Source organism: Hipposideros armiger, unplaced genomic scaffold (assembly GCF_001890085.2).
Source record: "Hipposideros armiger isolate ML-2016 unplaced genomic scaffold, ASM189008v1 scaffold_1370, whole genome shotgun sequence".
NCBI lineage: Eukaryota > Metazoa > Chordata > Mammalia > Chiroptera > Hipposideridae > Hipposideros > Hipposideros armiger.
The window spans coordinates 200735-228628 of NW_017732720.1; the positions used below are offsets into that span (position 1 = coordinate 200735).

General features: G+C 47.3%; 1 protein-coding gene across 1 annotated transcript; it reads right to left on the reverse strand.

Moving 5' to 3' along the window:
• Positions 1-2843: 2843 nt before the first annotated feature.
• Positions 2844-27185, reverse strand: LOC109377350 (glycine receptor subunit alpha-4). The gene is made up of 9 exons (XM_019633687.1): positions 26644-27185; positions 22711-22841; positions 22180-22247; positions 21311-21534; positions 21090-21172; positions 19438-19578; positions 16196-16410; positions 11594-11743; positions 2844-3402 (listed from the first exon to the last, which is right to left on the reverse strand). Exons 1-9 carry the CDS (start codon positions 26712-26714, stop codon positions 3112-3114), a joined length of 1374 nt encoding a protein of 457 aa, XP_019489232.1. The 5' UTR covers positions 26715-27185; the 3' UTR covers positions 2844-3111.
• Positions 27186-27894: the final 709 nt, after the last annotated feature.

Sequence of the window (27894 nt, forward strand, 5' to 3'; positions counted from 1 at the left end):
AAAACACCCCAAACACTCTATTAATATAGGAAGTTTTTTCTCCTTTAGGAAAAAATGTTGCTTTAAAACTCAAAATCTCTTCATATGTAATCCAGGCAGAAAGTAATGTGGGTCTCTGGAGGGGGTGTGTACTATAAGAATGAGGGTAAATGGAAGTGACCTCCAAGTGAGTCTCTCATATCACCTCCTACAAACTCACTGTGGTGAGAAGGGTCCAAGTTCAAGAATTTCATGATCAAATGGATTTATTAGGTATAAGATACTTCCAGTGGGAGCCAGCATCCCTCCCCTCTCCAATACATGTGTGGGAAGGGTGAGGAAAATGAAAGCCATTTGTACCTGATTCTGACACCATGTGTCTCCCTTCTCCACTTGGGGGCTCTGATGGGAAGGGACAGTACTGTCCACCTGGGGTTGCCTCTGAGTAGCTTTGTGAACTCCTTTGGGCTATTATGTTGATTGGTACGTTGACTTCTTTGGCTCCCAGCACCAGCTGATGCCCTGAGCTGAGTTCCAGTTGGGCAGGCTCTATTGCTCAGTGCTGTAGCTGTCTCTGGGCATTGTTCTTGAGACTTCCAACAGGGCAGATTTGTGCAGTTGGCCCATCTGGACAAGATCTATAACAAGTAGAGCTCTGTGCAATAAGCTCATCTCCATATTCCACCCCCTGCAACCCCCGCCATCGGGCTGCAGCAGCCTGACACCCCAGCCTCGCCATAGAGAGTATCAAAGAGATACTCTCTGCTTCTTTCAAAGGGGTATTGCTTGTGGCCTCCCATTGATTGGCACTACCTGGGCAGAAATGGGAAAACAGGGACTCTCTGCCCTCTCAATTCAATTTCCCCCCTTAAGCCAGACCTTTAATTTTGAATCTCCTTGGCACCAAAATCATAATTAATATTGTCAGTAGGATTAATTTCTGGTCCAGCCGCCCTGGTCAGCCTAGAATGAGAGAAGTATCTCAGTGAGTGGGAAACAGCCAAAAAGAGAATAGGGGGAAAAAAAAGGAAGCTGAGCTCTTGGTTTGACTATAGGATTTGCATTGGTCACTGGATTTATTGACTTTCAATTTAGAACACCATTTTGAGGAAGAGAAGAAGGGAGGGAGAGAGGGGGGAAGGGAGGAAGGGGTAGACAGATTAAGAGAGAAAGCGAGAGGGAGAGACAGGGAGAAGGAGGGAGGGAGAGAGAGATTGGACTTACATAGTTATTTATTTAGGGTCCAGGGAAAAGGTCAAGATGTTCAAGAGATCATTTGATCACCTCTGTCTTCCAGCTGTTAGCTCTGCACTTTTATCTTCCCTTTTTCAGTTCCTCACAGTTGGGTCATTTCAAAGGACTCAGTGTACTAGGCCCATGCTTCCCCATATCCCAGTAGTATGTCAGGCCTGAAACGGACACTTCCACACCTTTTCTATTCTAACATTTCTGGTAGCTTCAACTGATTGCTACCCCTCCTCACTATGGAAGAAGAAGAGAAGCAAGAGAAGGGTTAAGAAATAATTTCAACTTATGGCTCTGTAGCTCCTACAACTACTACCCTGAGGTTGGCCAAGTCAATGTTTGTCCAGGATAGGGGTCCTCTGTATGCCTAGTTCCTCCCGGGAACCTTGAAGCCCACTTTATCCTGGACAGGGTTGGATGGTGCTATTATTTGCTCACTAAAAGAAGGTGAAGGGCAGGTTAGAAATGAGGGGTCCTGGGGGGCCGGCCGAGTGGCGCGATGGTTAAGAACTGGCTTGGGAGGCCAGAGGGCCCCAGTTCGGATCCCACATACGAGGGCCAGTGACACTGCCCTCTACAGCTAAGATGCTGAACAATAGCTCAACCTGGAGCTGGGCTGCCGTGATCGGCGACGGGGTAGGCTGCATCCCCTGTGGCAGTGGGTTGCTATGGGCTACCGTATGTAGCCAGCAGCCAGCGTGAGCGGCCAGCAGCCTCAGTGAGCGGCCATCCAGAAGCCGGCGACTGATCTGCCTCGCCCAGGAAAAGCGCAATAATGGTGCCAACTTGGGCCAGTGAAGCAACATCCCCCACAACTAGACTGAAGAACAAAAGGAAAGCAACTTGTCTGTTCCCCTTCCCCCAATTCCCCAGCACTGTTCCCATCCCTCCAATTCCCCAATAAAAATCTTAAAAAAAAAAAAAAGAAATGAGGGGTCCTGGGAAATACACTTTGGAGAAAAATAAGAAGCAAATGAAACCCCAGCCAACAAAAGACTCTGTGAGGATAGTTTCTGTATTCTACTCTTCCTGGGTCCTACTACCTTGGATTTCACTTTTCTTGAAAGTTTTCTAGCATCATCGAATACATTTCTTAAATAGTAAGCATTTTTTTTATACTCCCCAGCAGCCAAACATGCTCTGCTACCATGGTAGTTAGGGAATAAAACACATATTTCCGAGACAAGGAAGTTCAGGTGGATCTGGAAGGGTGGTCTGAGAGTCTAAAATTCTGACCCCATTCTGACAGTGCTGAGCATCTTAGGAGACTTGAAGACCTCTCTGTTTGGTCATATAGCAACACCTTACTCCAGTGCAGCCCATGACTGTTCCAACCTTGCTGAGAGGTGGGGAACACTTCAACTTGCCTTCCTCCCACAGTGAAGGAAACCTGACTGGGTCACACAGGGCAATGTCTGTGGATGGAAAAAACTCCCTAATTGGGCCTGCGGTAAGAGAGACAGAGGGCACAGTAAAGGCCAGGCTCAGGGTGGTAGGTGGCAGGGCAAAGAGTGGTGCAGATTAAAATGAGAAATGCCAGAATCTAGTAGCAGTGGTCTAAATATTCTCCACTGGAGAAATGGAAAACAGAGAGGCTCTAGCAAGGGAAGGTCATCCTGGCCTCAGGAACATGGCCAAACTTTATTATCAAGAGAAGTGGGATAGCATGGAGAAAATCTGGATTAGGGTAGTCAAACCATCTTTCTAAGTACAGTCACCATTGGCATTGTGCACTGTAGACCCACATAGTTTTGGGATTTGCTGATGAAGTTCTGAGTGTGAGATCAGGAAGGAACTGTCCAAGCTCCTGATGGAATCTACCGGAGTGGGAAAGCCCACCCAGTAGGAAGCAGGAAGCCAACAGCTGGACTCTAGCCCCCACCCTATTCACAGTGCCTGGTGGAGATCTTCTGACCGTAGTACTTTATAGACTATCCAGTAGAAGATGTTGAAGATGAGGAAAGTGAAAGGGAAGACAGCCCGGGAGATGGTGTCAATCCTCTTGGCTCGGTCCACGTAGAGTTTCTGCATGGTTTCTCCCTCACTTAGAAGAGGGGCTGGAGGCTGGAGGCTATAAATGCCAGAACCTTCCATCGGACCTCCATCCCTTGCCTGTAGGCAGTGACCCAGGCCATAGCCACGGAAATAGAAGTGACTTTCTCGGATGATATCTTCTTCCTAGATTTACATGGAAGAAAAGGCACAACTTGAGGTCACACCTCTATGGCAGAGGGACAGAGACCAGGCCACACAAATAACTCACAGGCGAGCCTATGCAGACGAGACATCTGGGTACACAGGCCCATTGCATGCTTTTTAATGGCCACAAAACTACTCATGAGATACCTGTGTGCTAAGCAGCCACACGGGGTACCTATGGTATGTTATGATTCCATTTGCAGATAAGCCCCGAGCTGTCTTTTTAAAATGCATAACATCATTTACAGCTATTAAAATCCAGTGAAGTGCCAACTCACTGGGGGAGGAACATCTCAATGTCAAGTTATCTCTGAATGATAAACAGAATAAACAGAACAATGAAACCTTTAGAAAGCACAGCTGAGATTTTTAGACTTGCTGAACTTGACTTTAATGACTTTCAAGAGCTGCAGAATTAATTTTCCTTGTACACAGTATCCTTTTAAAAATTGTTTATCTCGACTCAAACCTGAAAATTCCAAAAGTTTTAATAACCTAGTGGGTTATCCAAATTAAGGTAAAGCTGATTACTCTAGTGCAGATACATGTGTTCCTCTGCAAATCAGCAGATTTCGACATAGGGGGTCAGTACATCTAGGGTAACATTTGTTACGCAATACATATCCCTTTCATCTGTAATACATGCATTATGATGAACACATTAACACTGAGGACGTAAATTTTATAAAAGCACTAAGTAATGTATCAGACTACACAAAGTTCACTTATCCAATAGTCAGGTGACTATTTAAGTAGCTATAACACAGCTGAGAGCCAGGAAGTAAGGAGAGAGAGAGAGAGAGAGAGAGAGAGAGAGAGAGAGAGAGAGAGAGANTTTCTGCTTTTTAAGCCACTACTGTTTTCACCTAATGACCTACTCTTGTCTCCCTACAATTTATTCTTCACACTGCACTCACAGTGTTCTTTGCAAAATGCAAACCTGTTCCATCATTTCCCTCTTTACAGCCCTTCTGTCCAGGTGGCTCAGTTGGTTACAGCACGTGCTCTGAACAACAAGGTTGCTGGTTAAATTCTTGCATGGGATGGTGGGCTGTGCCCCCCACAACTAGATTGAAAAGGGCGACTGGACTTGGAGCTGAGCTGCGCCCTCCACAACTAGATTGAAGGACAACTTGACTGGGAGCTGATGGGTCCTGGAAAAAACACAACATTCCCCAATAAATTTTCTTAAAAACAAACAAACAACTCTCCTGTCCCTAATCCCTTTGTTCTTTTTGGCCTCCCTTTCCATCCTTCCTGCTTCCCTTCCTCTTACTTTTCCTTCAGGCCATATCTTAAATATCTCTGTCTCAGGGAAGCCTTCCAAGATATCCCCTTCGCCCACTTCTACCACAACTAGTGAAGTCCCCCACTTATATATTTCCGTAGTACTTCCACATTTTCTCAAGTTTACTCTTCTCCAAGAACGTAGTCCAAATTTGTCTTCCCCACCAGAATACAATCCCTCTGAGGGTAGCAGCTATGTTTCTTTTCCACTGTGTTGCCCTTGTAGTTAGTTATGGTGCCTGTCACAGTGTGGTAGGTGTTTCACAAAAATGTGTGAATGAATGCGAGGGAAATGAGGCAATATTGGTAGGTGAAAGCCAGCCTGAAGCGATTGTGCTTACATCTATGGGCAAAGGGAAACCTTTAAAACATTTTGATTTTGGAATGAAGAAATCATTAGACAATCCTGACTTTTGAAAACACAAAAACCAACTCAAACCAACAAAACACAGAGAACTGCAACCTCAGCTTACCCCAAGCCCTAGCCACCCAATTATCTTGTGGACTCGTGTTCTCTCCTTACCTGTCCCTGCACCACCACCCCGCCACTCCCTCCTCCAAAAACACAAGCAAATGCACCCATTGGTCTTTGTAACCAGACAGATTTGGCAGTAGTGCCGAATGCACTTCCTTCCACACATGCAGTTTACTCAGCTGGCATTTATTGCCCATCTACATTGTTTAAAGTGCTGTGCTCTTAGCTACAGATGAAAAACACCGTTTTTTCCTGCCTTAATTGAGTTTACAATGGAGGGAACGCCTCATACTGATCACACACTTGATGGCTTCATATTTCTGGTGAAAGGCTTTGCCTTACCTAGACTCAGTTAGGGAGACTTTCCAGGGCACTAAGAGCCTGCAAAAGACCTAAATCTCCGGGGTAGTTCCTCTGTAAGCTGGGGATGTCTAATATGGGTATCAGCCAACAGGTTAACATGGCAGAGGTTGGGGACTGAGTGGGGACTCAGTGAGACTTAGAGAACTAATGCTTATGGCAATCNGGTGACTATTTAAGTAGCTATAACACAGCTGAGAGCCAGGAAGTAAGGAGAGAGAGAGAGAGAGAGAGAGAGAGAGAGAGAGAGAGAGAGAGAGAGAGAGAGAACCAAAGCCCCTGAGTGTTCAATAGAGAGGGCTTTACTCATATAAGAGTCCTCCAGGCCCCTACTCAGAGCCTATTTACTCTTAGTTTATGTACAACCCAAACATGCTTAATTTTGTCTACTTCTAAAGGACACACTGTAATCGGAAGTGATAGTTCATAGCTTGAAATTAGAAGACACGTAAGTATATACCAGAACCTAGAAATACTTCTTTCAAAGATGGTTATGTATTTTTTTAAAGTGTTGATGTTTATAAGAGTAAAAGCTTCAGTTATCTAAGAAATCGCCTGAAGTGAAATGCCTCCTTACAGGTGATGCCAACTACCTTCTTGGTTTGCCCAGGACTGAGGGCTTCCTGAGATTGGGGACTTTCAGTGCTAAAACAGAATAAGGTATTTGCATATTGAATGGATGTGACATAGATATACATACGTGTAAAATGTGGATAAAATAGATTTTACATATGCTGTGCAGTTAGAGTCCTTATAATGGGACTTCTGCAGCTGTGGTAACACATTGAAAAGTGTCTCCATAGATGAGAGGTTGGTCTGGTGGGTCCCAGTGACCCTTGATTATTACATCATCATAAGGCCTAGCCTGTCACTGGGCATCAGGGGCAGGCAAGCTCAGGCCAGAGAGTCGCCAACAGATTCCTCTCTTTCTCTGCTTCCTGTGGGCTCATGGTACAAACTTGGGAAGATAATTGGTCTTGTTCAATGCTGGGTCCCCAGTGCCCAACACAGGGTCTGGCATCTAGTATGCACTCAGTAAGTATCAGTTGAATGAATGAATGGTCTAATGAGCCACATGCTTCAGAATATAGGACAGGAAATGGCTTTGTTCACATAAAGCCAGTATCCTCTCAAGGTCTCAAACTGAGGAGTCTACGCAGAAGAGAATCTTAGTTACAAAGTGCTCAGCAGGAAAAACAATTACTCCTTGCCCCGCACCTGCGCAATGTCTTGATGTCCTTCAGCCGCTAGAAAGAGTGCCACCTTTGGCATAGGGAAGAATCTCTCTTAAGTCTGCCCACCAGAGAGCTTTGCTACCCAATCCTTGATTTTGCCAGTCTCTGTGGAGAAAGTTGCACATATGTAGGTCAGGGGCAGCTCAGTACTGCGGTTTTGCTTGACTCTGAGTTGTTGTAGTGGGGCAGCCTTAGCTCTCTCCTCAAAGTTATTCACATAACCTCAGTCACCAAAGGCCCTGGCTCACCTCACCTGTATTCTCAAATTCATTTCTGCACTATTTCTACATGACAGGTTGTGCTGGACCCATTTCAGAGATGAAGAACCAGAGGCAAACAAAATATGTCTCAAGTAATTGAAAAATGGAGGGGGGCATAAAAATAAGATGATTTTCTGTTTTGCTTTCCAGTTCAGGGTCCCTCAGACTCCCCCATTCCCCACTGCTCATCATGATCCCCTAAGCCCCCCAGCCAGGGGACACAAACATGGAATAATTTATTTGCAAGATGCTCCGAAAGAGAAAGTTGAATCCAATTGCTGTTTCTATAGATCTAGTTATTTCCCCTTTTCTGCAATCACAGTAAATCTAAAGGGAATTATTTGAAAATATTGCCCAGACTGAAAAATGTCATTTCACACAGGAGAGAAAATATGGCTAGTAGAGTAAGCGGTTCTTGGCTTTTTTTTTATTTAACGTGTTATACCATTTATAATTGGGGGAGCAAAGATGAGTGGCCTGAAATCGAAAGGTGGGGGTCCTGGATTTGGGTATTATCTATTTAGGTCCGATTCTGGGTTGAGTGTGTGTGTGTGTGTGTGTGTGTGTGTGTGTGTGTATGTGTTGGGGAGGGACAATGGAGACTTAAACACCACATTGTGGCTTCCAATGGCTGTTGAAATAGAAAATTTTTGTTGCAACTATCTATAGGGGAGGAGAGCTGGGGAGCCAGAGAGGGAAGATATTCCAAAACCAAGCTGGTGGGGCGGGGGGGACACACAGTGTGGAAGGTGAGGTGTGGAGATGAGAAAGAGTGATAGGTACTGAAGTAAAGAGAAGAGATTGGAGAATGGGGGAGGGTGTTGGGAGAGGAAGAGGAGCAAGCAGCATTCTGGGACCAAGGCCCTGAGAGAACTTGGCAGCATTTCAAAATGTCTTCCATTTCTCAAGGTATTCTATAGATATGGCAAGGCTTCCTTTCTGTACAGCTTGAAAGAGAGCCCTCATAAGTCAGCCTGTAAAGAATGGTGAATTGAGTTCCATGGCTGCTGTGTGCAGAGCCTGGTGCTAGGGCCCGTTGAGGTTATAAACAAAAAGAGAGAGAAAAGCAGAAATATATGGGAAAAAGTGAAACTACTTTAGATCGTAGCATGGAAGAAGACCCATGCAGTAGAGATGGGTGATTGAAGGCAGATTGGAGAAGAACAGGATTAAGCTCAGAGCTGGGTAAACAGCTGACTGGACCCTAGAACACTCCTACCTTGCTCTTGGCTAAGGGCTCCCTGAAAATCATATGGATTCTCTTCCCTTCCCTAAAAGGGCTCCTCTCAGACTAAAGACTTGTGATTCTCTAGCTGGAACAGCAGGGCCCAGGGAGAAGTTCTAGAAATGGATTGACTCTGCATAAACTTTTCCAGCCTGCTTGGAGTCCTCCAGGATCCCCAGTACCATTCCACTGGGATAGCAACGGCTTTAGGAAACTCGAAAAGGAGCATGGACTAATGGCACAGGTTTTGATTTTCAGGTTTTATTTCTACTACTAATAAGCCAAGCCCACTCACAGGCAGGATCCAGGAGCCTAAGCAGGGCTCTGCCACTGTTAAAACTTTGTCATAATTGAGCACTGGTTAGGACAGACTTCATTATAAAGTCAGGATCAACCTATATATAACCAGGATAGGTTGTGGGCAATTGAGGGTTGGATAGGTGCAGGGGAAGTGGTGGGACAAGTGTCAACCTGGAGTGCCTCTATAGTAACTGCAGCTGTCTTCTGTTGCTGGGACACCCATACAGGCAATTTAGCTGGCAAAAGAACTGTAACTGGTTGGTGGTTTGCTCTTCTTTTCCACGGTAGGCATTGAGAAAGCATCAAGATAAAAAAACTCCTATAATGATAAGATTTTGGTACCTGCAGGCAGGTTTGACATAGCTAAAGAGAGGGTAGAGGCAATTAGCTTACTCTTGATCTTCTGCCAAGTCTATATTTTTTCCAACCCTTAGCGTGGAATAAGGAGGGCTTACAGGTCTTTTGAAGAATGGGTCCTACTCAAGGAGATGCAGTTATGGATTTTTCCACTAGAGGGCGTGCTTCCCAGGGCCCAAATAAAGGATTAAAGCCAGGCAAGAATCCACAAATTTCTGTGGATTGATATTGAACTCAGAATACATTTTGTTTGATTGTCTTTACCTGTCTGCTCATGTTTATGATTACTGAACATGAACAGGGTAAATGTTAATACTCTTTTCATGGCTTATGTAAATGTTATACTAGATGCCAAATACAGAAAAATGAGACAGAAGGCAAAACTTGGATCACAATAGTGCATAGAAAAGTAATGATCCAGGGCCGGCCGAGTGGCGCGATGGTTAAGAACTCGCTTGGGACGCCAGAGGGTCCCGGTTCAGATCCCACATATGAGGGCCAGTGACACTGCTCTCTACAGCTAAGATGCTGAACAGCAGCTCAACCTGGAGCTGGGCTGCCGTGAGTCGCCGGCGATGGCATAGGCTGCAGCTCCTGCTGAAGTGGGTTGCCATGGGCTAGCGTGAGCGGCCAGCAGCCAGCGTGAGCGGCCGTCCAGAAGCCGGCGACTGATGTGCCTCGCCAGAGAAGAGCGCAATGATGGTGCCAACTTGGGCCAGTGAAGCAACATCCTCCACAACTAGACTGAAGAAGAAAAGGACAGCAACTTGTCTGTTCCCCTTTCCCCAATTCCCCAGCACTGTTCCCATCCCCCCAATTCCCCAATTAAAAAAAAAAACCAAAAAAAAAAAAAAAGTAATGATCCAGAGTTTTTCCATAATGAAGGCCCTACGACCTGACTGCCTTTCATTTATCTGCCCTTCCCTTTTTGGGAAATATTGGGCCTCAACTCAGATCCCACAGTTACGGTATTGCCCTATCCCCAATGGTTAACAAGACAAGGTCCATACTGAGACTTCTAAGAATGAGCCTTCCTAGCACTGAGACCACACTATCCAATCAAAAAGTTGGTCATCAGTGCATCCTTTGAATTGATTTATGACCAAAAGGGGGAACTAGGGATAAAAAAAGGGGCTTTTAAGGACAGTAACCTCACAGGATCACCTGATCGTAAATTCCTAACTGGGCAGGTGATTCATGGTGGGTCATCACGCCCCAGGCATACAACTTTTTTAGTGAAAGGTTTATCTTTGCCTTAAGGAAGCCTTGTCCAGTTGTTTCTGTGCATCTAGGTTAATACACCTTTGAAATAAGCCATAACCACCCTCAAGAGAGCAGATAACCTTGTTAATCCAATCCCCATCTTGCTTTCCCCCACCTCCATGTACTCTTCCTTATGTTCCCTCCTTAATTTTAAATGCACAAAAGAAAATGCAAAACTGTTATTCTGCAGAGCATTTGAGATCTTGCTCCCTGACATATGTCGTCAGTTTAGTTCAAATGAATTCTAATAAAAATTTTAAAAAGAACTGATAAATTTCTAAAAACCACTAGATGAGACAGGAGCCCTGCCCTCAGCAGAAAGGATCCTTAGCAAGGGACATGAAATCTCAGAGGTAGTTTGTGAGATGTATTTAGTGAGGACATATGGCAGGGGTACCCCAGGAGCAGCTGAGGCAGGAAGTGGGTGTTAGAAGGAGAGAACAGCCTTAGTGATAGAGTGGGACAGGCTGGAGCTCAGGTCGTTGTTTTCTCCCCTCCCCCCAGAGGTCATATGCGCTGGCCCCTTTGGCCTCAGAGCTTCCAGATTAGGCAGAAAACAAGGAGTCAGGGGTCAAGACAGACTAGAGCTCTGTATCTTCATGATTAAGTGACCAGTATGTGCTTCAGCAAAGGGTTTCTGCTTTGCTCATAATTGGGCACACTTGATTCTGTGAGAGTGGCCCAGGCACCTCTGTTGCCATGACAACGGGCCTAGCACCTATTATCTGGGCAAGGGGGTAAACTGCCTCTGTTGTCATGACGACAAATCCCTACTCAATTTCCCCAGGTGATCACTCTACTGTAGAAGAAATGGGGTTAACAAACAAGAGTGAAGGAGAACAACAGCTCACACCTAACTCTGATGCCCCCAGTGAAGATCAAGGTGAAGAAATCCAACAGCCAGAAGAGGCAAGTGGTGGTTTTTTAATTCCAGTTTAGCTATGGGAGCCCTTTTATAATGTTCCCCTAGAAAAGCACCAGTGCCTGACTCTTAAATTATTAACCACCAATCAGTATATGACAACCTGGTGGTACCTTTCTCCTGGGTGGGGGGAGAGCCAGGAGCAACCATTACTAATTCTCAAAGCAATCTCATATTGACTAATTTGATAAGGTTCTAAGACTGGCAACATTTTTTCAGTGTTTATTATGTACCAGGCACTATGCATATGTTCTTAATCACTCCACTAGACTGCCTTACAGGGATTAATGTCCCATTGGACAGATAAAGAAATGGAATCAAAGGGGTTGAAGTATTTAGCTTATCTGTGACCAGCCTGGGGCTAGGATCTAAGATTCCTGCCTAGTCCTTGCAGCCTCAGGTTGGGTCTTGGTTTGGGGGAGGAGTAGTAGGGAGGAAGGAGAGTGGTGGGGGGAAAGAACCAGGCCCCTTCCTAGTTATACACACCATGCGTTGGCGCCTCTGCCTTCTTCGAAGTCTTATGAATTCCTTATGCTGACGTGAGACAAAATTGACAGCAGCATATTCGAGCAGGGCGGCGAACACGAACAGAAGGCACACAGCCATCCAGATGTCAATTGCCTTCACGTAAGACACCTGCAACATCAACCAACAGAGCAGTCAGCCTTCTCTGAGTCCTTCCACGGCCTAGTCAGTGGATTGCCAGCCCATATCAACTGCCTGCTGTTTTTCAGTTTTATCCTGAATTTCTTCTGCTTTTTAAAGAAGCTTTCCTCCATCTGTCCCATTGTCTGAAGGCCATGTCAAAGAGGGCGGGCTACCCATCATCCTTTACCACTCTGCACTCTCCACCCACCACTCGCATCTGCCTTTCCCCCTTACACTTCTTTTACTTCCTTCCTTTCTTCTTTTTGTACTTCTGTTTCTGATTCTGCTGCTTCTTATTCTTTCCATTCTTATCTTCTGATTCTTTCAGTAAACAGCAATGAACATGAACGCTGCATTCGTTGGCCCTCTGTTATCTCTTAGGGTCCTCACCGTCACGGTGGTAATTGGGCAGCGTTCGTTATTTCCATGTAAGACACGTGAGGACACTTGAGGCCTAGAGAGGAAAAGCCTTAGACAGTGAGAAGGCGTAATTTTGGGGTGGGGGTTCTGGGCTTTCAATTCAATGGCACTGCCATTTACCTAGACTGTAGTCTCAAGGAACTCAACTAGGAGTTCCTTCCTGTCCCTCCTCCCTCCTATTCTCCCCTTGAACCTATGGTTTTTCCTGCTACTCTTTGTGAGAAGCCCTGCTGAGGAATTGAGCTCAGTGGTGAGCCAGGGCCTCATCTCCCACACTGGAGAGTGTAACAGGCAGGGATCCCAAGGGAGCGCCACCATGGAAACTTCTCTAATTTCAAGGCGCACCATTGGCCCCGCCTATCCAGTCCTCAGTGCTCTCCTTTCACTACCAGCCCTTAAGTACTTTTCTCTCTCGTTTCCTTTCCGAAGATTGAACACTCACCTCTCCTGCAACAGGGTTATGGCTGGGTGAGGCCACGAGAGGGTTCAGAACTCAGGTTTATAAAGTCCTTTCACCTCCTCAACTAGATTGACTCCCTACATAGTTTTGAGCTGCTGAATTCACCCTAGGTGGCCTCCCAGCTGGAGCAGAATTGATGACAGACAACCTCTTTCACCAGCTTCTGCTATGTTGGACAGTGAAAATACTGCAGACTCCAGGTAAGGAGCAGGTCTTACTGGATAAACCTTCCACCTCTGTGGTTCTTAACCCAGGATGACACCCCGTTTCCCCCTGCAAGAGCATTTGGCAATGTTTGGAGACATTTTTGGTTGCACAGTTTTTTGGAGGGGTAGCTACTGGCATCAGTTGGTAAAGGCCAGGGACACTGCTAAACATCCTACAATGCACAGGACACCCTGCCCCCCACTACACACACACAACAAGGAATTATCTTGCCCAAAATGGCAACAGTGCTAAGGTTGTGAAATCCTGCTCTATCTCTTTTAGGGCAATTTCACTGAGGTAGATGGTGGTGGTGGGTTGCTAGGCAACCCTGATTAAGCATCCTTTGGTGTTTCCAGTTTGCCTTACGACAAAGAGGGCATCCTATTTCATTCACCATCTCCCAGTCCCACTGCACCCCCAGGGATGTCAAGTAATTGCCATAAAGTTTAACAATGAAGTAATGACAAGGGAGCTCCATAAAGGCCTTGAACCATCAAAAGAGAAGGACACTTTAAGCAGCAGGAAAAAGTCTTGTTAACAATGAGTGTGTCAATAATACATCACAAATATCTCGGAAACCCATCCACTCACTAACCTAGCACATCTGAAGGACTGCAGCAGTTTCTTAAATGGTCTCCCTGCATCTATGCTTGTCACCTCCAATGTGTTCTCTAAACAGCAGCCTGAGTTTTGTTTTCAAAATATAAATCTAATCATATCACTCCCCTGCTACCAATCCTTCTTTGGCTCTCCATTATCCTTATGATGCAGTCTATACTCCCCTTAGCATGACATCTCTGTAGTCCCTGTCTACTCCTTCAGCCTAATCTCACCCCTTGCAATCTATGACCCTGACATGGTGAACTATTTCAGTAGTCTCCCAGTCTCTCTCTGTCTTTTTCCTTTACCTCAATTAACTTTACTTAAACGTTCAGTTTATATACCACAACCTCTGGGAAGCCTTCCCTAATCCTCCCCGTCTGGGTTGGTTGTTTCTGCTATATGTACCCAGGTTATCTACGCTTTCTTAGCATCCATAGAATACAACTGGCCATTTCCTTTACTAGACTTTGAGCTCTTTGATGGGAGGGACAATTTCTATCATGTCCACTGTTCAGTCCCCAATGCCTAGCTAAGTGCTTGGCAGTAAAAATAGTAAAATAGTAAATAGTTTTTGGATGGATGGATGGACAGACGGACAGATGGATGGATGGATGAATGGGTAGGTGGATGGATGGCTGGATTGATGGTTTAGCAATGTATTTGTCTGCTGGCTTCTGTTTGCTCTTTTTGCCCTCCTTTCTACTACCTGCTCTAAGAACTATGGGTAATTTCGAGTACAGGATGTTGAGAAAATTGGGTCCCTCCTCCAAATGCTGAGACTTTAGGTCTAATCTGTCAGTCCCTGGTAGAAACTTCCATTTAGCCATCCCATCCTGCAGCAAAAAACCTGCAGTTGTATAGATCAAGAGCCTGGCAAAGAGACAGTGATTGGTGCCTTCGGAAGTCCCATTATGGGAAATGAGTGGTTTCCCAGGGAATGGCCATTCCATTGAGTTCTCTTACAAAGTGAGCCTTTGCTTCTCTCGTCCTGGACACTAGCGTTGTACTGGGGGTGGGATTGGTGTGGTTTTCAGAAGCCCCTGACCTGGCCCCACCTCTTCCCTTGGGGCTCCCACCAAATCTAATGTTGCACAAATCAAACAGTGAGCAGAAGCTCCCTGACTTACTCAGTCCCTTGCTCCGTGGGACTGGTCAATGAAGCTATTTAGTTTGTGGTGCATGCCTACAGATTTTGCTTATTTGCCAATGAGGCCACAAAAAGGTCATCAAAATCTGATGAGAAGGCACCAAATACTGCAAAAACAAAACAAAACCCTCCAACAAAGTCTTTTTTTTTCCAAATGAGGAAACAAAGTGATTCCTGGGAGCAGATTGACTGTGCTTGCTCACAGGAGGGCGCTGGAGAAGGAAGTTCTCTTGGCAAAAATCAGGCATAAATCGCAGCACCTCCCTGTGTTAGAGAAGAATATTCTTGTGTGGCAGTGGCAATAAACTAAGGCAGGGTTCCTAGGTCTGAACTACTTTTCTGCTTCTGGCCTTCATACAAGGCCATTACCACAACACGGCCGGCCATCACAGCCCCTTCTCAATACCCCTGTCCATTTAGGAAACACATTTATAGGAAAAAAATCTCTGACAATTTCCCCTGGGACACTTGATCATAATCTGAACTTTGTCAGTTTATTTCTTGCAACAGCCCTGAGGAGGAGGTTAATACTTTTATTCCCACAGGAGAGGAGATTGAGAGATTAAGAAATTTACCTAAAGTCACCATTAGGAATTGATGACGCTGGGACTTAAACCAAAATCTGCCCAAATTTAATCTCCTCCCCTTAACCACTATTCAGCCTCATATAGCAAACTGGTAAATTCACCATCTATGTCCAGATTACCCGCTGTTTAAATCCCCAGTAAACATCTTCTTAGGAATAAGCACTGGGGAATGAGAGATCACAGGGCCTGGTTCCCATTAAATCAGAGCAAAGGGAATGTGTTCACTGTAAGATCCACAAGGAACTGTATTGCTTTTGCTTTCCATGATTTCTCCATGGCCTAGTACAGTGCCTGGTACATAGTACATGCTCAATAAATATTTATAGAATAAATGAATGGGTTATCTCTCTGATTTTCTCAGAGGCTTGCTGACTATAAGGACTTTGAGGTGACTTCTAAATTCCCTGTATTAAGAGACGAGGAAGGGAGAACCTGGCCCAGTCCCATTAGCACAAATCTTTGCATAATCAAAACATCACCAGGCCCCATATGATCCAAGTCCACTGAATTTAATTGCTATTTGCTACCTCAACATTTTCTCATTCCAAAAGAACAGAGATTGTCTCTAGAGCGCTTTGTAATAGTATCTGATTTCTGGCATAGTGAGAGTCAGGTGCTGGAGGTGCTGGTTTAAACTCCTTGTATTTCTTTGTTTTGGGGGGGGGTCATGACCTTGAGAAGGTCATTCCGTCTCTGGGCTGTACTGTCCTCATCTGTACCATGAGGGAGGGGGACTTTCTACTCGCTAAGTCTTTTGATCTTGGACATGTGAATACTTCCTGTTGAAAGTCAAAGTAAATCGGGCACTTTCCCTACCCATTCCCTAGCCAGACAACCCCAGCATCCACACTGTTAGGGAATGTTGGGGCAGGAGGAGCGAATGCAGGCCACTTGCTCTTGCTCAATGGCTCTACTTTATCTCCACTCCAAAGAAAAATAGTGAGCAGGAAGAAAGAGGGGATGGATGGGAAATGGGAAGCTCTATAGCAAGCAAGTTCCCTTGCCTCTCTCTTCACCTTAGGCAAAGAGGCCCGGGAGCCAGAGCTCTGAGTGGTCATAGTGAGTACGGTGGTGATGCCTAGGCCCACACGGGCAGGGGCGGCATCCATGTTGATCCAGAAGGAGACCCAGGACAGGATGACGATGAGTAGGCTGGGGATGTACATCTGAATCAGATAGTAGCCCATCTGCCGTTCCAGGTGAAACTTGACCTCGATGCAGGTGAATTTCCCTGCAATGAAAGAGGTGAGGTATGAGGCCCAAGGTCCCCAGCCTGCAACTGAGCCTGAGAGGCAGGACTAGGGCAGTCTCATCTCTGAGTGCCAGCCTCTGAGTACCTCAGCTGGGCCAATAAGGAAGCCTTTCAAAATGGCCCCAGGGAACACCAAATGTATGTTTGGAAGGAAGCTCTTGGAGAAGCCATCAAGGAGTTGACCTCCTGTTCCCAGCACTTTAGTTTCCAGCAGAAGGCCTTCCACATGACAGCACAGCAAGAGGATTAAGAGCAGGAGGCCTCCAGAGCTAGAATGCTTGGGTTTGAATCCTGAACCTTCCATTTACTGGCTATGTGGCCTCAGGTAACATAGCTAAGCTTTTCGAGTTTCAGTTTCCTTGCTTGTAAAACAAAGTAATAATCAACTCCGTTACCAGGTTATTGTGGGAATCAAATGAGATAATGTATTTGAGGGGTTGAGCACATAGGTAGCTGGTACTATGATAAATATTAACAAAGCAATGTGCTTAGACTCTGCTCAAATCTCAGGAGCCTTGCTTGAGCTTGCTGGTGCCCCAGAAGCTCTCTAGCAACAACGATTCACTGAAATAAACACTGCCTGTGTCTTAAGCAAATAAGAGCAGCTGGAGAGCAAACATTTGGAAGCAATGTCCAACAGAGACTAGCTCTGGACAGCAAGTTGCCAGCAGGTTCCCACAGAGCATCAGGCATCAGCATTCTAGTCCACCAACAAAAAGTGCATTGGCTCCAGGTGCATGTACCAGTGCTCTGCCTCCCCTGCCAGCCACCTTCACTTTACCCTGCTTCCCGTACCCCGAGGCTAAGAAAACACTAGCTCAGACTTCTCCCAGAAGCAGATGCTCAAGATAACCAAAGCAAAAAGCAGAGGATGTATATACTGGTATTTTATTCTGGCCTAGGCTTGCTGTTATCAGGCATGTCTAATTCCTCAAAGCTAGTGATTTCATCAATGATTGATTTTGGATTTGACATGCTGTGTGATGCTGTGATCTCCTACTGTTCCCTGAGTCCACCCCGCCTCACCTCACTCAGGGCTTTTAGCCATGGCATGCTTTTTGCTAGGTATTCATATTTTCTTTCTTTCCTTTCTTTCTCCCCCACCCTCTTTTTTTGGTAATAGCTGTTTTGTTTTTAATGACAACATTCACACTTGTTTAGTACAGAAAAAAAGTGAGAAATAGAGAAGGAATAATAATCTTCATAAGCTGACATTTACCAAGCCCTTACCAAGTGCCCTGACTTTATATAGTTTAGTCTCATTTAAATCCTATAGCACCTCTTTAGGGCAGGTAAACTTATTTTTTTCCATTTTCTAGATAGGGATATTGAAGCTGGAAGAGATCAAGTCAAGTTTCTCAAGAGCACCCAACTAGTAAGTGTTGGAGCCAGAATTCAAGTTCACTTCTGACTCCAAAGTCTTGTTCTCATCCAAAGTATCACACTTTAGAAATACTTTTTATTTTTTCCTTCTAGGTTTTTTTTTTCCTTCCAGGCTTTTTAACCACATGCTTTTGATTTGTTTCTTTTACCACAATGTAATCATTCTGTGTATACTATACAACTTCGAATCTAAGCCTTTTCCACTTGTACTTTCTCATGTTGATATAAGCAACTTAAAAGCATCCTTTTTAAAATATGGATAATATCCCACCAAGCAGATGCACTATGTAATTTCCTTAACCTCTGCCCTATTGGTGGATATTCAGAACAGTTCCAAGTTTTTGCCAGTACAAACAGTTACCAAGGAACCTTCTTAAGGTCTAAAGTTAATATGACATTTTAGAATATTTCCTTATAATAAATTCCAAGGCGTGAGGATTCCTGGATAAATAGGAAGGGAAAACGTTTTAGCTTCTAGATTAAAGTTTCTGGACCACCTGTATCAGAAGCCTCAGGATGGTTGTTCAAATGCAGATCCGAATCTCTGAGAGGTGGAGCCTAGTAATTAGCATTTTAACAGGTTCCCCAGGGAAATATTAGGCACACCAAAGTTTGAAAACCTCTGACCTATGTATGAATTACCATGTCCCCTGCCCTCTCCCACCCCCCTCCGCCACCACTTCAAATAAAGGCTATACCAATTTCCACTCCCACCAGAATTTTATTTTATTTATTTATATTTTTAGCTGACCATCCTGCCACCTGTGGGCAGTTCAGCGGCTGCTCAGCTCGGACCGGGCATCGAACTGCTGTTTGCTCAGAGCTCACACTCTTGAACGAGCTCTTAACCATCTGAGGCACTCTGCCGGCCACCCCCACCAGCATTTTCTAAGTTCAGTGGCCCATTCCTTTCCCCACTCCCTGCACCCCCACATACACGAACATGCATATTCCTAGGGCGGCACCCAAAGCATGTCAGCACACGATTAGGGGGTACCCAGGATCTTCCCTCTTTCACCTGTGGCCTCTATCTCAGGGTCATAGCTCTTTGCAGCCAGATTGCCAAGGGAAATGAGGACCCAGCAGGGGGCACATGCTCAGGCAGCCCCTCTGTACTTCTTGGCCCATGTTTCACACCTGGGAAAACAAACCAGTTCAAGGGACTTGGGCAGAGGTGGCAACAGTAGGAGGTGTGGACAAGAAGCCGACCAGGGCAGCCACTGACTACTCCCAGATGTAGAATCTCCACCTTCCCCACGAAGTTGGCTTCAATACAGGTGGCACACTCCTGCCACTCACTGGCACAGGCCCATTTGCTCTGCAACATGGGACAGGCACAAGAACACGGGCTTTGGAACTAGACAAGTCTGGATTTGAATGCTAAATCAGCCATTTATTAGCTGTGTGACTTGGACCCTTGATTTCACTTCTTAGAACCTCAGTTTTCCCTTTCTGAAAGATGGGGCTGATAACCCCTACCATAATGAGATCAGGCACATAAAGCACTTAGCACCACATCTGGCACAGATCAGACCTTCTACAGAGGCTGGCTGTCTTGCTCCCTTTCCTCCCATCTGGAGACCCTCCTGTGACTCACGGCCAGTAAAGTTCCTGAGTTTTTACCTGTGTTGTAGTGCTTGGTACAATAGCCCAGGTCCTTCTCATCTCGCAAGATAAACTGGGGCAGAGTCAGCCCCTCCGCCACCTGGACAGCAGGAGCAACTTCCAGCCACTCAAACATGAGGTCATTCATGGTGTAGCCAACTGAAAGTGACAGAGATGGAACAGGGCTGCAGAGTGTGGGTGTTGGGTGGGGGTAGGGAGAGGGTTAGAACTGGCAGGAAAGAACAGATGAGGAGTAAGGCCTGCATTTTAGGAGTTCCATGCCCATCTTGGAAAAAGCAACCTTTCTGAAGAGGGTACTTGGTCAATTGTTTCATGCGCCCATCCTAAGTGAGTAAATCAGAAAGATTCTAGATTTCTATCCTGCCTAGTTTCAAGCTTGAGAACAGCCCAAAGAGAAAGTATTCTGGCAGACCTAGAAAACAGGTCACAAAATTTGAAAGAGGTCAAGGAACCCAGTTGGGGACCTCCTGCCACATCTCAAACCCAATGGAGTATGCATGTGTACCGACCACTTGTTGAGAGCAGAGCCAGCCTCAGAGCCAGGGCTTCTGCTTCCTCACCCCAGAGGAGAGAGCTATTTATACCTTGCCAGTCATGCATGGGACAATGTGCACACCACAGACTCCTAGCTACGGCCCTGAACTGGGGCAAATTGAGAGCTAAGGTCAGAACATGGCCAAGTTGCTCACAGAGAGCTAGCAGTTTGTGAAGGCTCCTGCCACATATATGACAATATTCATACATGTCAGGTAGAAATCAGAGCAGTAACACCAAGGCTTACAGACATCCAGAGTAGGGCCTTGACCCAGAGTAGCTGTGTGACTTTGGGCAAGTCACTTCTACTTCTGTAAAATGCTCTACCTACTTTTCAGAGTTGTTGCGAGAGGGTAATGGGAATCTGGATGTGAAAGTGGTTTATGTACTCTAGAAAGTTGACCACATCGGACACATTCTATCCATCAAAGTTATTATATTCTTGAAACATGAGCCTACTTCTCTGAGGACTGAATGGATGTCTCCTGATCTCACCCAGAAGATGGCAAAGGAGTAGGCATAGGTGATGGTTCAGCCTTGTCCTTTAGCTTCTCTGCACTTGGGGAAACCCCTGCAGTATGGCACATCTGCCATAGAGTAGCTCTTGGCTGACCTTGCCATCCTGGCCACTGTCCTATGCCTAGAACTGTCCTCTCTCACGTCTCTACCAAAGTTATCTGTTTTCATGAGGTATCAGTGTTCAAAGTGTACCCCATCCCCGCCAACTCTGACCATTTTATGGGCATCTCGAATGTCTTAACTCGGGAGTTGAGGTAGAATTACTTCAGGCACTGTGAGAGGGAACGTACCTTGGGTCGGAGGAAGTGCCCCTCAAATGGTCACCCACAATCAACACAAATATCTAGGACTGGGGCCCTCCCATTCCCCAGCCCCACAGAACATCCAGGCCAGCAAATAGCATGGGGATGAGAAAACACACTGGGTTGGGTGTTAGTGAGCCCTGGTTTCTTGTCTCATCTGTGCCAAGAACTGATTTGTGTGCTTGGCAAAGTCCCTCCCTGCTCTGGATGCCCTCTTCCTGTCTGGAATATCACGGAATGGGGTTGACTTGCTGGGATCCCAGGCCTTCTCTGTGACTCTCTGGGAACACTTACAGCTCTCTAGCTGCATCGTGCAGGTCTGGATGTCCATGGGGAAGTTCTGGAGGTCCATCGGGCAGGACAAAATGAGGGTCAGCCTGGCCGGGACCATAAGAAAGAAGTGATGTCAGCTTACTGGGGCCCAACACAACACAGGGGACACTCCTCCCACCCCTCAGCCTTCATCTGGCTTCTTGCCCTTGACCCAAGCTCTCCGGGCTGCCCACCCAGTGCACCTGATGCTGTACAGCACATTTCCATTCTTGAAGATGCGCAGTAACTTGTTGTCCGTGGTCACCTCATGGAAGTTGGCCCCTTTCTCGTTGGCAAAGAACAGGTCTGGTTTCCAGATAGAGTCCAGCATGGAAGGATCAAGGTCCAGTGAGTCATCAGGATATTCTCGGTAGGCCAGGCGTGGGTCGTTCCACTGCTGGCGCAAGAAAACATTCACCCGGTAGTCCTAGGAGAGTGCAGAGATGGGCCCGTCAGGCAGTGCTATTCCAGGGGCCCAGCAAGCTTACATGGACCGTGGGGCCACGGGGAAGAAATGCTGCAAGCACATTTCAGAGGCAATGGGCATTTTCCACTGGGGAAGGAGCCTGCCTTGGCTGATATGGCAAAGATGGGAAGGGAAAAGACATTTATTAAGTGCTTACTATGCACCAGGCTCTCTGCTACGTGCTTTCTTTATGTGCACCATCTCAATTAAATCTCACACTCACCTTTTGAGGAGGGTGCTGTTATGACCCCCACTTTATAGCTGAGGAAACTGAGACAAAGAGAGATTTAAGTAACTTGCTTAAGGTCACATAGCTATTCGATGGCAGAGTCAGGATTTGAACACAGGTTTGCCTGATTCCAAAGCCTGTGCTCTGCACTAAGCTACCTCCCAGACTGGACCATTTGCCACTTAAGCTTGTCTGCCTTTAGCCACTGAGACCCTGGGCTGGGGAAAACTTTCCTCTTACTGACCAACTTCACACATACCATGGGTTTGGCCATGACCATGAAACTGGGAGAGGACAGCATAGGGAGAAAAGGCTTGCTATCTGGAGGGCTTCTCCCATTCACACCAGAGTGGAAATGGGGAATGGGGAGACCTTACCATGGTAGTCTCGGTGACAGAGCTGAAACTGTTGATGAAGATGTTGCAGGTCACGTTCACGGGCGGGCCTAAAGGTAGCAAAGCGTAGCCATATTGGCAGGGCATTCCAGGAGGCTGGGAGCAGCTTCCAGGACTCCTTCCCTGAGCTTGACACCAGAGGACTTCTGGGAGAGGACAGAACCAGCTACATAGACCCATGGGCCATGGGAAGGGGAGGCTTCTTCGGAGCTATAAGAGCTAGTCCTGTATCTCCAACCTCTCATCTTTGGGGCAGGCAATAGGGGCTGGCTCAGTAGTGTGTCCCCTAAAAGGAGTGGGGAAGGAGAGGTTTTAAAAAAATTATTTTTTATTTTTAATTTTTTTTAGCTAAGCCATCCTGCCACCGGTTGGCAGCTCAGCGGCAGCTCAGCTTGGGCCGTGAATCAAACCAGGGACCCTGTTCCTCAGAGCCCAAACTCTTGAGCGAGCTCTTAACCAACTGAGCCACTCAGCCGGCCCAAGGAGGGGTTTTGTAGGAGGAGTGCTTCTTACCTTTAAAATTGGGCCGAATCCTGGCATCATATCCAGATGTTCGCCCCATAAGCTTGTCCAAGAAATCAGAGGGAGACATAAGCTGGGATCCCTTGGTCCCAGATTGGACTTCCTCTTTTGCCAAGGCCACCCTGGACAGGAGAGATGAAGAAGTCTGAGGCCAGTTGTATTCTGCCTTTATCTTTCCCTGGCCCAACAACTTCTGTCTGGTCTCCCCATCAGGAAGGAGGATGGGAGAAGATGGGTCTCTTGGTGCCCATTTGCAAAATGAGAACAGAAACAGCCATAAGCTAACATGGCGGCTCACCAGTTAGTCCTAGAAAATGACTTTCACATATAGTATATCTTTTTATCCTCACCGTTTTCACTGTGATGGGGGAGAGGACTATTATTTTCATTTTACAGATGAGAAAACTGAGGCTTCCAAAGGAGGGGCGACTTGTGGTATTGTAAATTGGAGCAGCCACTATGGGAAAGAGAATGGAGCTTCCTCAAAAAATTAAAAGTAGAACTACCACATGATCCATAAATTTCACTTCTGAGTATCTATCTGAAGAAAATAAAACACTAATTCGAAAACATATATTCATCCCTATGTTCATTGCGGCATTATTTGCAATAGTGAAAATATGGAAGCAGCCTAGATATCTCTCTCTCTCTCTCTCTATCTATCTATCTATCTATCTATCTATCTATCTATCTATATACACACACACACACACACACACACACACATACACACACACACAAACTATACATACAATGGAATATTACACAGCAATAAAAAAAGAATGAAATCTTGCTGTTTGCCATAATATGGATGGACCTAGAGGGTATTATGCTAAGTGAAATAAGTCAGAGAAAGACAAATATTGTATGATCTCACTTATATGTGGACTCTAAAATAAGTAAGTTAGTAAATAAATAAGTAAATAAATAAACTGAAAGAGGACTGACTTGCCCAATGTCTCAGAGCTGGTGACTGACAGGATCAGGACTGAGACCCAAGGCTAAGGCCTCATCCAGTGTTCTCTTTCTGAACGTGCCTTGAATGTACTCAAAGAGTGACAGCTCACTGGAAACAGTGTGGCCATGGCGATGTTTTGCCCATCTGGCCTAAGCAAGGATGGGAAGAGCTCAGGGATAATTGCATCCTTGACAGTCGGTATTAGTTGCTTGGCCTTCATGCTGAGCTGCTCAGGAGCTAAGACCCAGCTTCTGGAGAGGGAGGCTTGGCTTCTCGCCTTTGCTCCAGCAGGAAGCTATGTTTGAGCTGAACTGTAGTTCAGGGTTGTAGCAGCTGCAGGCAGGTAAACTTGCTTTGGCAACAAAATATGTGGGCCCTAGGAGCATAGGAAAGCCTCACAGTAAGGCGGCCATGCTGATAAGGCCAACTCTCATGTTTTCCCCCCAATGGTTTGGTTTTGAGGAAAGAGCCAGTATGTTTTGGCCTAGCCTGGAGGCCAACCCCAGTTTCTCCTGACAAGTTTCCCTCTAAGAGCAGCAAAGCCCTTTGCACATGCCTGTTTGTCTGCTTACCAGCCAACAGCTAGAGAAGGGACCAGGAGCCCAGGAAAGCCTTGAGTGCAGGGGTGGGGCTCAAAGCTGAGCTCAGGCTGGACTCCTGCTCCTCCTGCCATCACCTCTGCTCCAAGGGCTAGAGCTAACTCCCCCACTGCTGCACTGTGGGGCTAGAGGCAAGGTGACTGCTGTCCTTCTGGGTCCAAGTCTCCTTTGAGCCAGCAAGTTCTTCTTTTCCAGTAAATCTATGTACCCACTAGTAAAGGATAAGATAATAAAATTGCCGGGCAGCCGGTTGGCTCAGGTGGTTAGAGCATGGACTCATAACACCAAGGTTGCCAGTTCAATTCCCACATGGGCCAGTGAGCTGCACCCTCCACAACTAGATTGAAAACAACGACTTGACTTGGAGCTGATGGGTCCTGGAAAACACATTGTTCCCCAATAAAGTAAAAAAAAAAAAAGCTAAGGCACCATGTTAAATGTTTTACTCACCTTATCTAGTTTAGTTTTCACATCAATCCTCTCAGTAAATACTAATATTATTATCCCCATTATATAGATGAAGAGAGAGAATCAGCAAGGTGAAGCGACTTGTTCATGATCATAGAGCTAGTAAATGGTAAAGTCAAGATTCAAACCCAGACCTATTGACTTCAAAATGAAATCCATTTGTCACAACACCATGATGCAAGCAGGATGGGGTGGGCTGCCAGAGAACCACAGTGGGACAGGGTCAGTGGCAGCCACACCCTGACCTCCTAAAGCTCTGCCTCCTTGAATTCTGTGAGCAGAAGGAATCCCTTACCCTGGGAACAGAGGCCACCTTGGCCCCAAGCAGGGGCTGCCAGAACCCGTGGCCTAAGGAGACGGAAACTCCAAGGAGGCTGGTGGTGGTGCTGGAGCAGGCAGAAGTGTGTGGCTTCACCACAGGCTGTCCACACCAATTGGATGCTGCTGCTGGCAACTGGCCATCTGCCACCCGGCAGGCCACATGGACCTGCACACAAAGCAACCTGACCCTTGCCACCCTCCTCAGCCCCACTTTCGGGTCACCTCTCCCGCTAGCCCCAGCCCCAGGACACTGGCACAGGCTGTGAGATTAACTGTCTTGGGCCCTAACCTCTGTTGCAGCCTTTCTATTCTGGGGCTACCTTGTCTGTGGACCTGAGAGCAGAATCACTGTGTGCAGCCACTCCTTCCTCCCTTTCATTCCTGGGAAGTCCCAAACGCTGGCAGACCTGGGTGGTTCCAGTGCTGAAAATCTTGCTCAGGCAAGCAAGGCCCTGGGGAGGAGGAGGGAAAGAGCTCTGATTCTGCTCCTGGGTACCTGAGTGACCTTGGACAGGTCACTCCCCCTCTGTAGGTCTTAGTTTCCATATGTACAACAAAAGGACTTGGACTCAAGACTTTCTAAGGGCCTGCCTTGCTTTAATTGCCCAAGTGGGAACGCTGACACTGAAGTTTGGGCCCTGAGGCAGCGTCCCCTCCAGGAGGGCCAGCAAGGCCCAGCTGGGTGCCTTCTTCAGCCTGCATCCTCCTACCAACTCCAGCTGAGCTGCCATTCCACTTTGGGCTGCCTTTCACTTGTCAGAAGTTTTTTGCCCTCCACGCATTGAATCCCTGCCTGCCTGCCAGCCACTCTCTGTAAGCAGTGAGGCAGGAGGCTCCTCAGAGGCAAGCAGTCCTGGGGTGCTCCTTAAATGAAGAGGAGGAAGAGGATACTGCGCTGGCCCTCAGCCCTCCCCCACTTTGGGAGGCATTCTTCTTACACTAGCTCAGCCCAAGCCACAGCCATCTTTCCTCCTCAGCTCACCCTGTCCACCTAGACTGGCTCCTGGTCTGATGGGAACGGGTTGTGGGACATATATAGGGATCCCAAAGCATGTCTTGCCCCTCAAGGCCAGGCAATGACTGCCACTTAGTGCTCCTCCAGGGACAGTGAGCAGCCATGTGTGCACAGGCAGGGTGACTGCAGAGGGCCAAGGTTTGGTCAGCCCAGTTTCATTCTGATGGTTTTTTGGGGGGCAAACATCCCTGCTACTTGAAGCCTCTTGGGTGGGCAGCTGGTAGATGTTGGTGTCATTTTTAGAGATCGGAGCCATGTGTGGCCATGATGGTAGGGAGATAGAGTTGGATGGTAGGACAGATGGCTTCCATTCTGGGACTCAGCCACCTAGCCCCTCCCCTGGCCCAGAAAGCTCCCATCCAAGCAGAAGCCTTCCCACCAGCTCCAGGGCCTTGGCATCCTTCATGAAAGGCTCTTGGATCCTGATTGGGGAAAGATGTGTCCTACCCTGGAGCCCTCCAGACTGTGGGCTTCTTGCAAACTTAGAGGAAACTGTGCCAGAGGCTTCTGCTGTCCCCAGCCAGAGTTTGCATGCACCTCCTTCTCACCCCCACTCAGCTCACCTGAGGAAGACCTGCCCGGGCAGGGTCCAGAGGAGAAGGATGGAGAGGGTTGCAGGGACACAAGTTGTCATTCCGTGGGGACTCTGGAGCTCTTTCTCAGCCTGGCTGCCAAGGTGAGAGGAGATATCCTGTGGGGACCGCTGAAAGTACAGAGCCTTCCTCCAACTTGGTCAGGTCGCAAGCAGCTGGGTGGGCTAGGAGTTGGGCAGCGCTCCCCTCTTCCCTGCTGTCTTCTCCTCTGCCCAGCCGTTGCCAGTCAGGGGCCAGAACTCTTCCCTTGGAAATGATCCCGACACCGATAACTCTACCGGCTCCTGCTGTGGCTCTCTGGGTTCCCGGAGGGCCTCAGCCTGCCTGCCAGCGGGAGCTGGAAGAGATTCTCTTTGGGCAGCAATCACTCTCGAAAACCTGGAGCGTCTTCGAGGGGAGGGAGGAGGGAGACTGGTAGGAAGCTGTTTCTCTCCCTCCCACCTCCCCCCAGATGCACCCTCCAAAAGCAGCAATTTAAAGGCACAGTCTCCGGCAGCTGGAGTGGGGTTCCGAGAGCGCAACCGTGTGCTGAGGAGGGGCTGGGGCTGCTGCTGCTGCCCAGAGAGGACCTGAGGGGTTCTGTCCAGGTTCTAACTCTCCAGCTGGAGGAGTGGAAGCAGGCTGCCCTGCTCCCCGCTCCCCAGCAGCTTCCCTTTTAGCCTGGCGCCAAGCTGGGGCCGAACTGTGAAGTCATAATGATTTTTAAAAGGGGGAGAAAGACCTGGGAGGAGCCATTGAGTATTCTCAAGCTGACAGCTTCAGGTCTGAGGGGAGATGAAGAGGAGGAAGCCAAAGCCAAGGGTGGCTTTTCCTCAGCCTTCTGGGTGGAGGCACAGGGGCTGGAGGATACAGGAAAACTTTGGCGTCCTCCTCATATGTGGTCTGCTTGCCTGTCCGTCAGTCTGTCTGTCGCATGTCCTTCATCCTTGCAGATGCGCATCCTTTTCCCTGCCTCAGGTCGTCTCTGGCAAGCTCAGGCTGCCCTCTGTAGCTCCCCGAGTCCCCCTTTCCCTGACACCCTTTCTCCAGCCCCTCTTGGCTGTGGGAAGGGATAGGGGTCCTGGCAGGGCCAGGGCAGGCCTGGCACACAGCAGGCTTCTCAAGCTTCAGGGGGGCAAGAGCAACGACCTAGCAACGGGTAGCCCTGGACAGAAGAGAGAGGCAGAGAGGGTGGGCCATTTCCTCCCTTGCCTCTGCCCATTTGCTTACAGTATCCAGGTG

Bases quoted from the DNA above. Each gene is read 5' to 3' on its own strand.
- LOC109377350 (XM_019633687.1), bottom strand. From the start codon at position 26,714: ATGACAACTTGTGTCCCTGCAACCCTCTCCATCCTTCTCCTCTGGACC. The intron at 22,248-22,710 runs GTAAGAAGCACT...TGCTACCTTTAG, and splicing joins GATTCGGCCCAATTTTAAAG to GCCCGCCCGTGAACGTGACC. The intron at 21,173-21,310 runs GTGCACTGGGTG...GGTCCCGGCCAG, and splicing joins AATGTGCTGTACAGCATCAG to GCTGACCCTCATTTTGTCCT.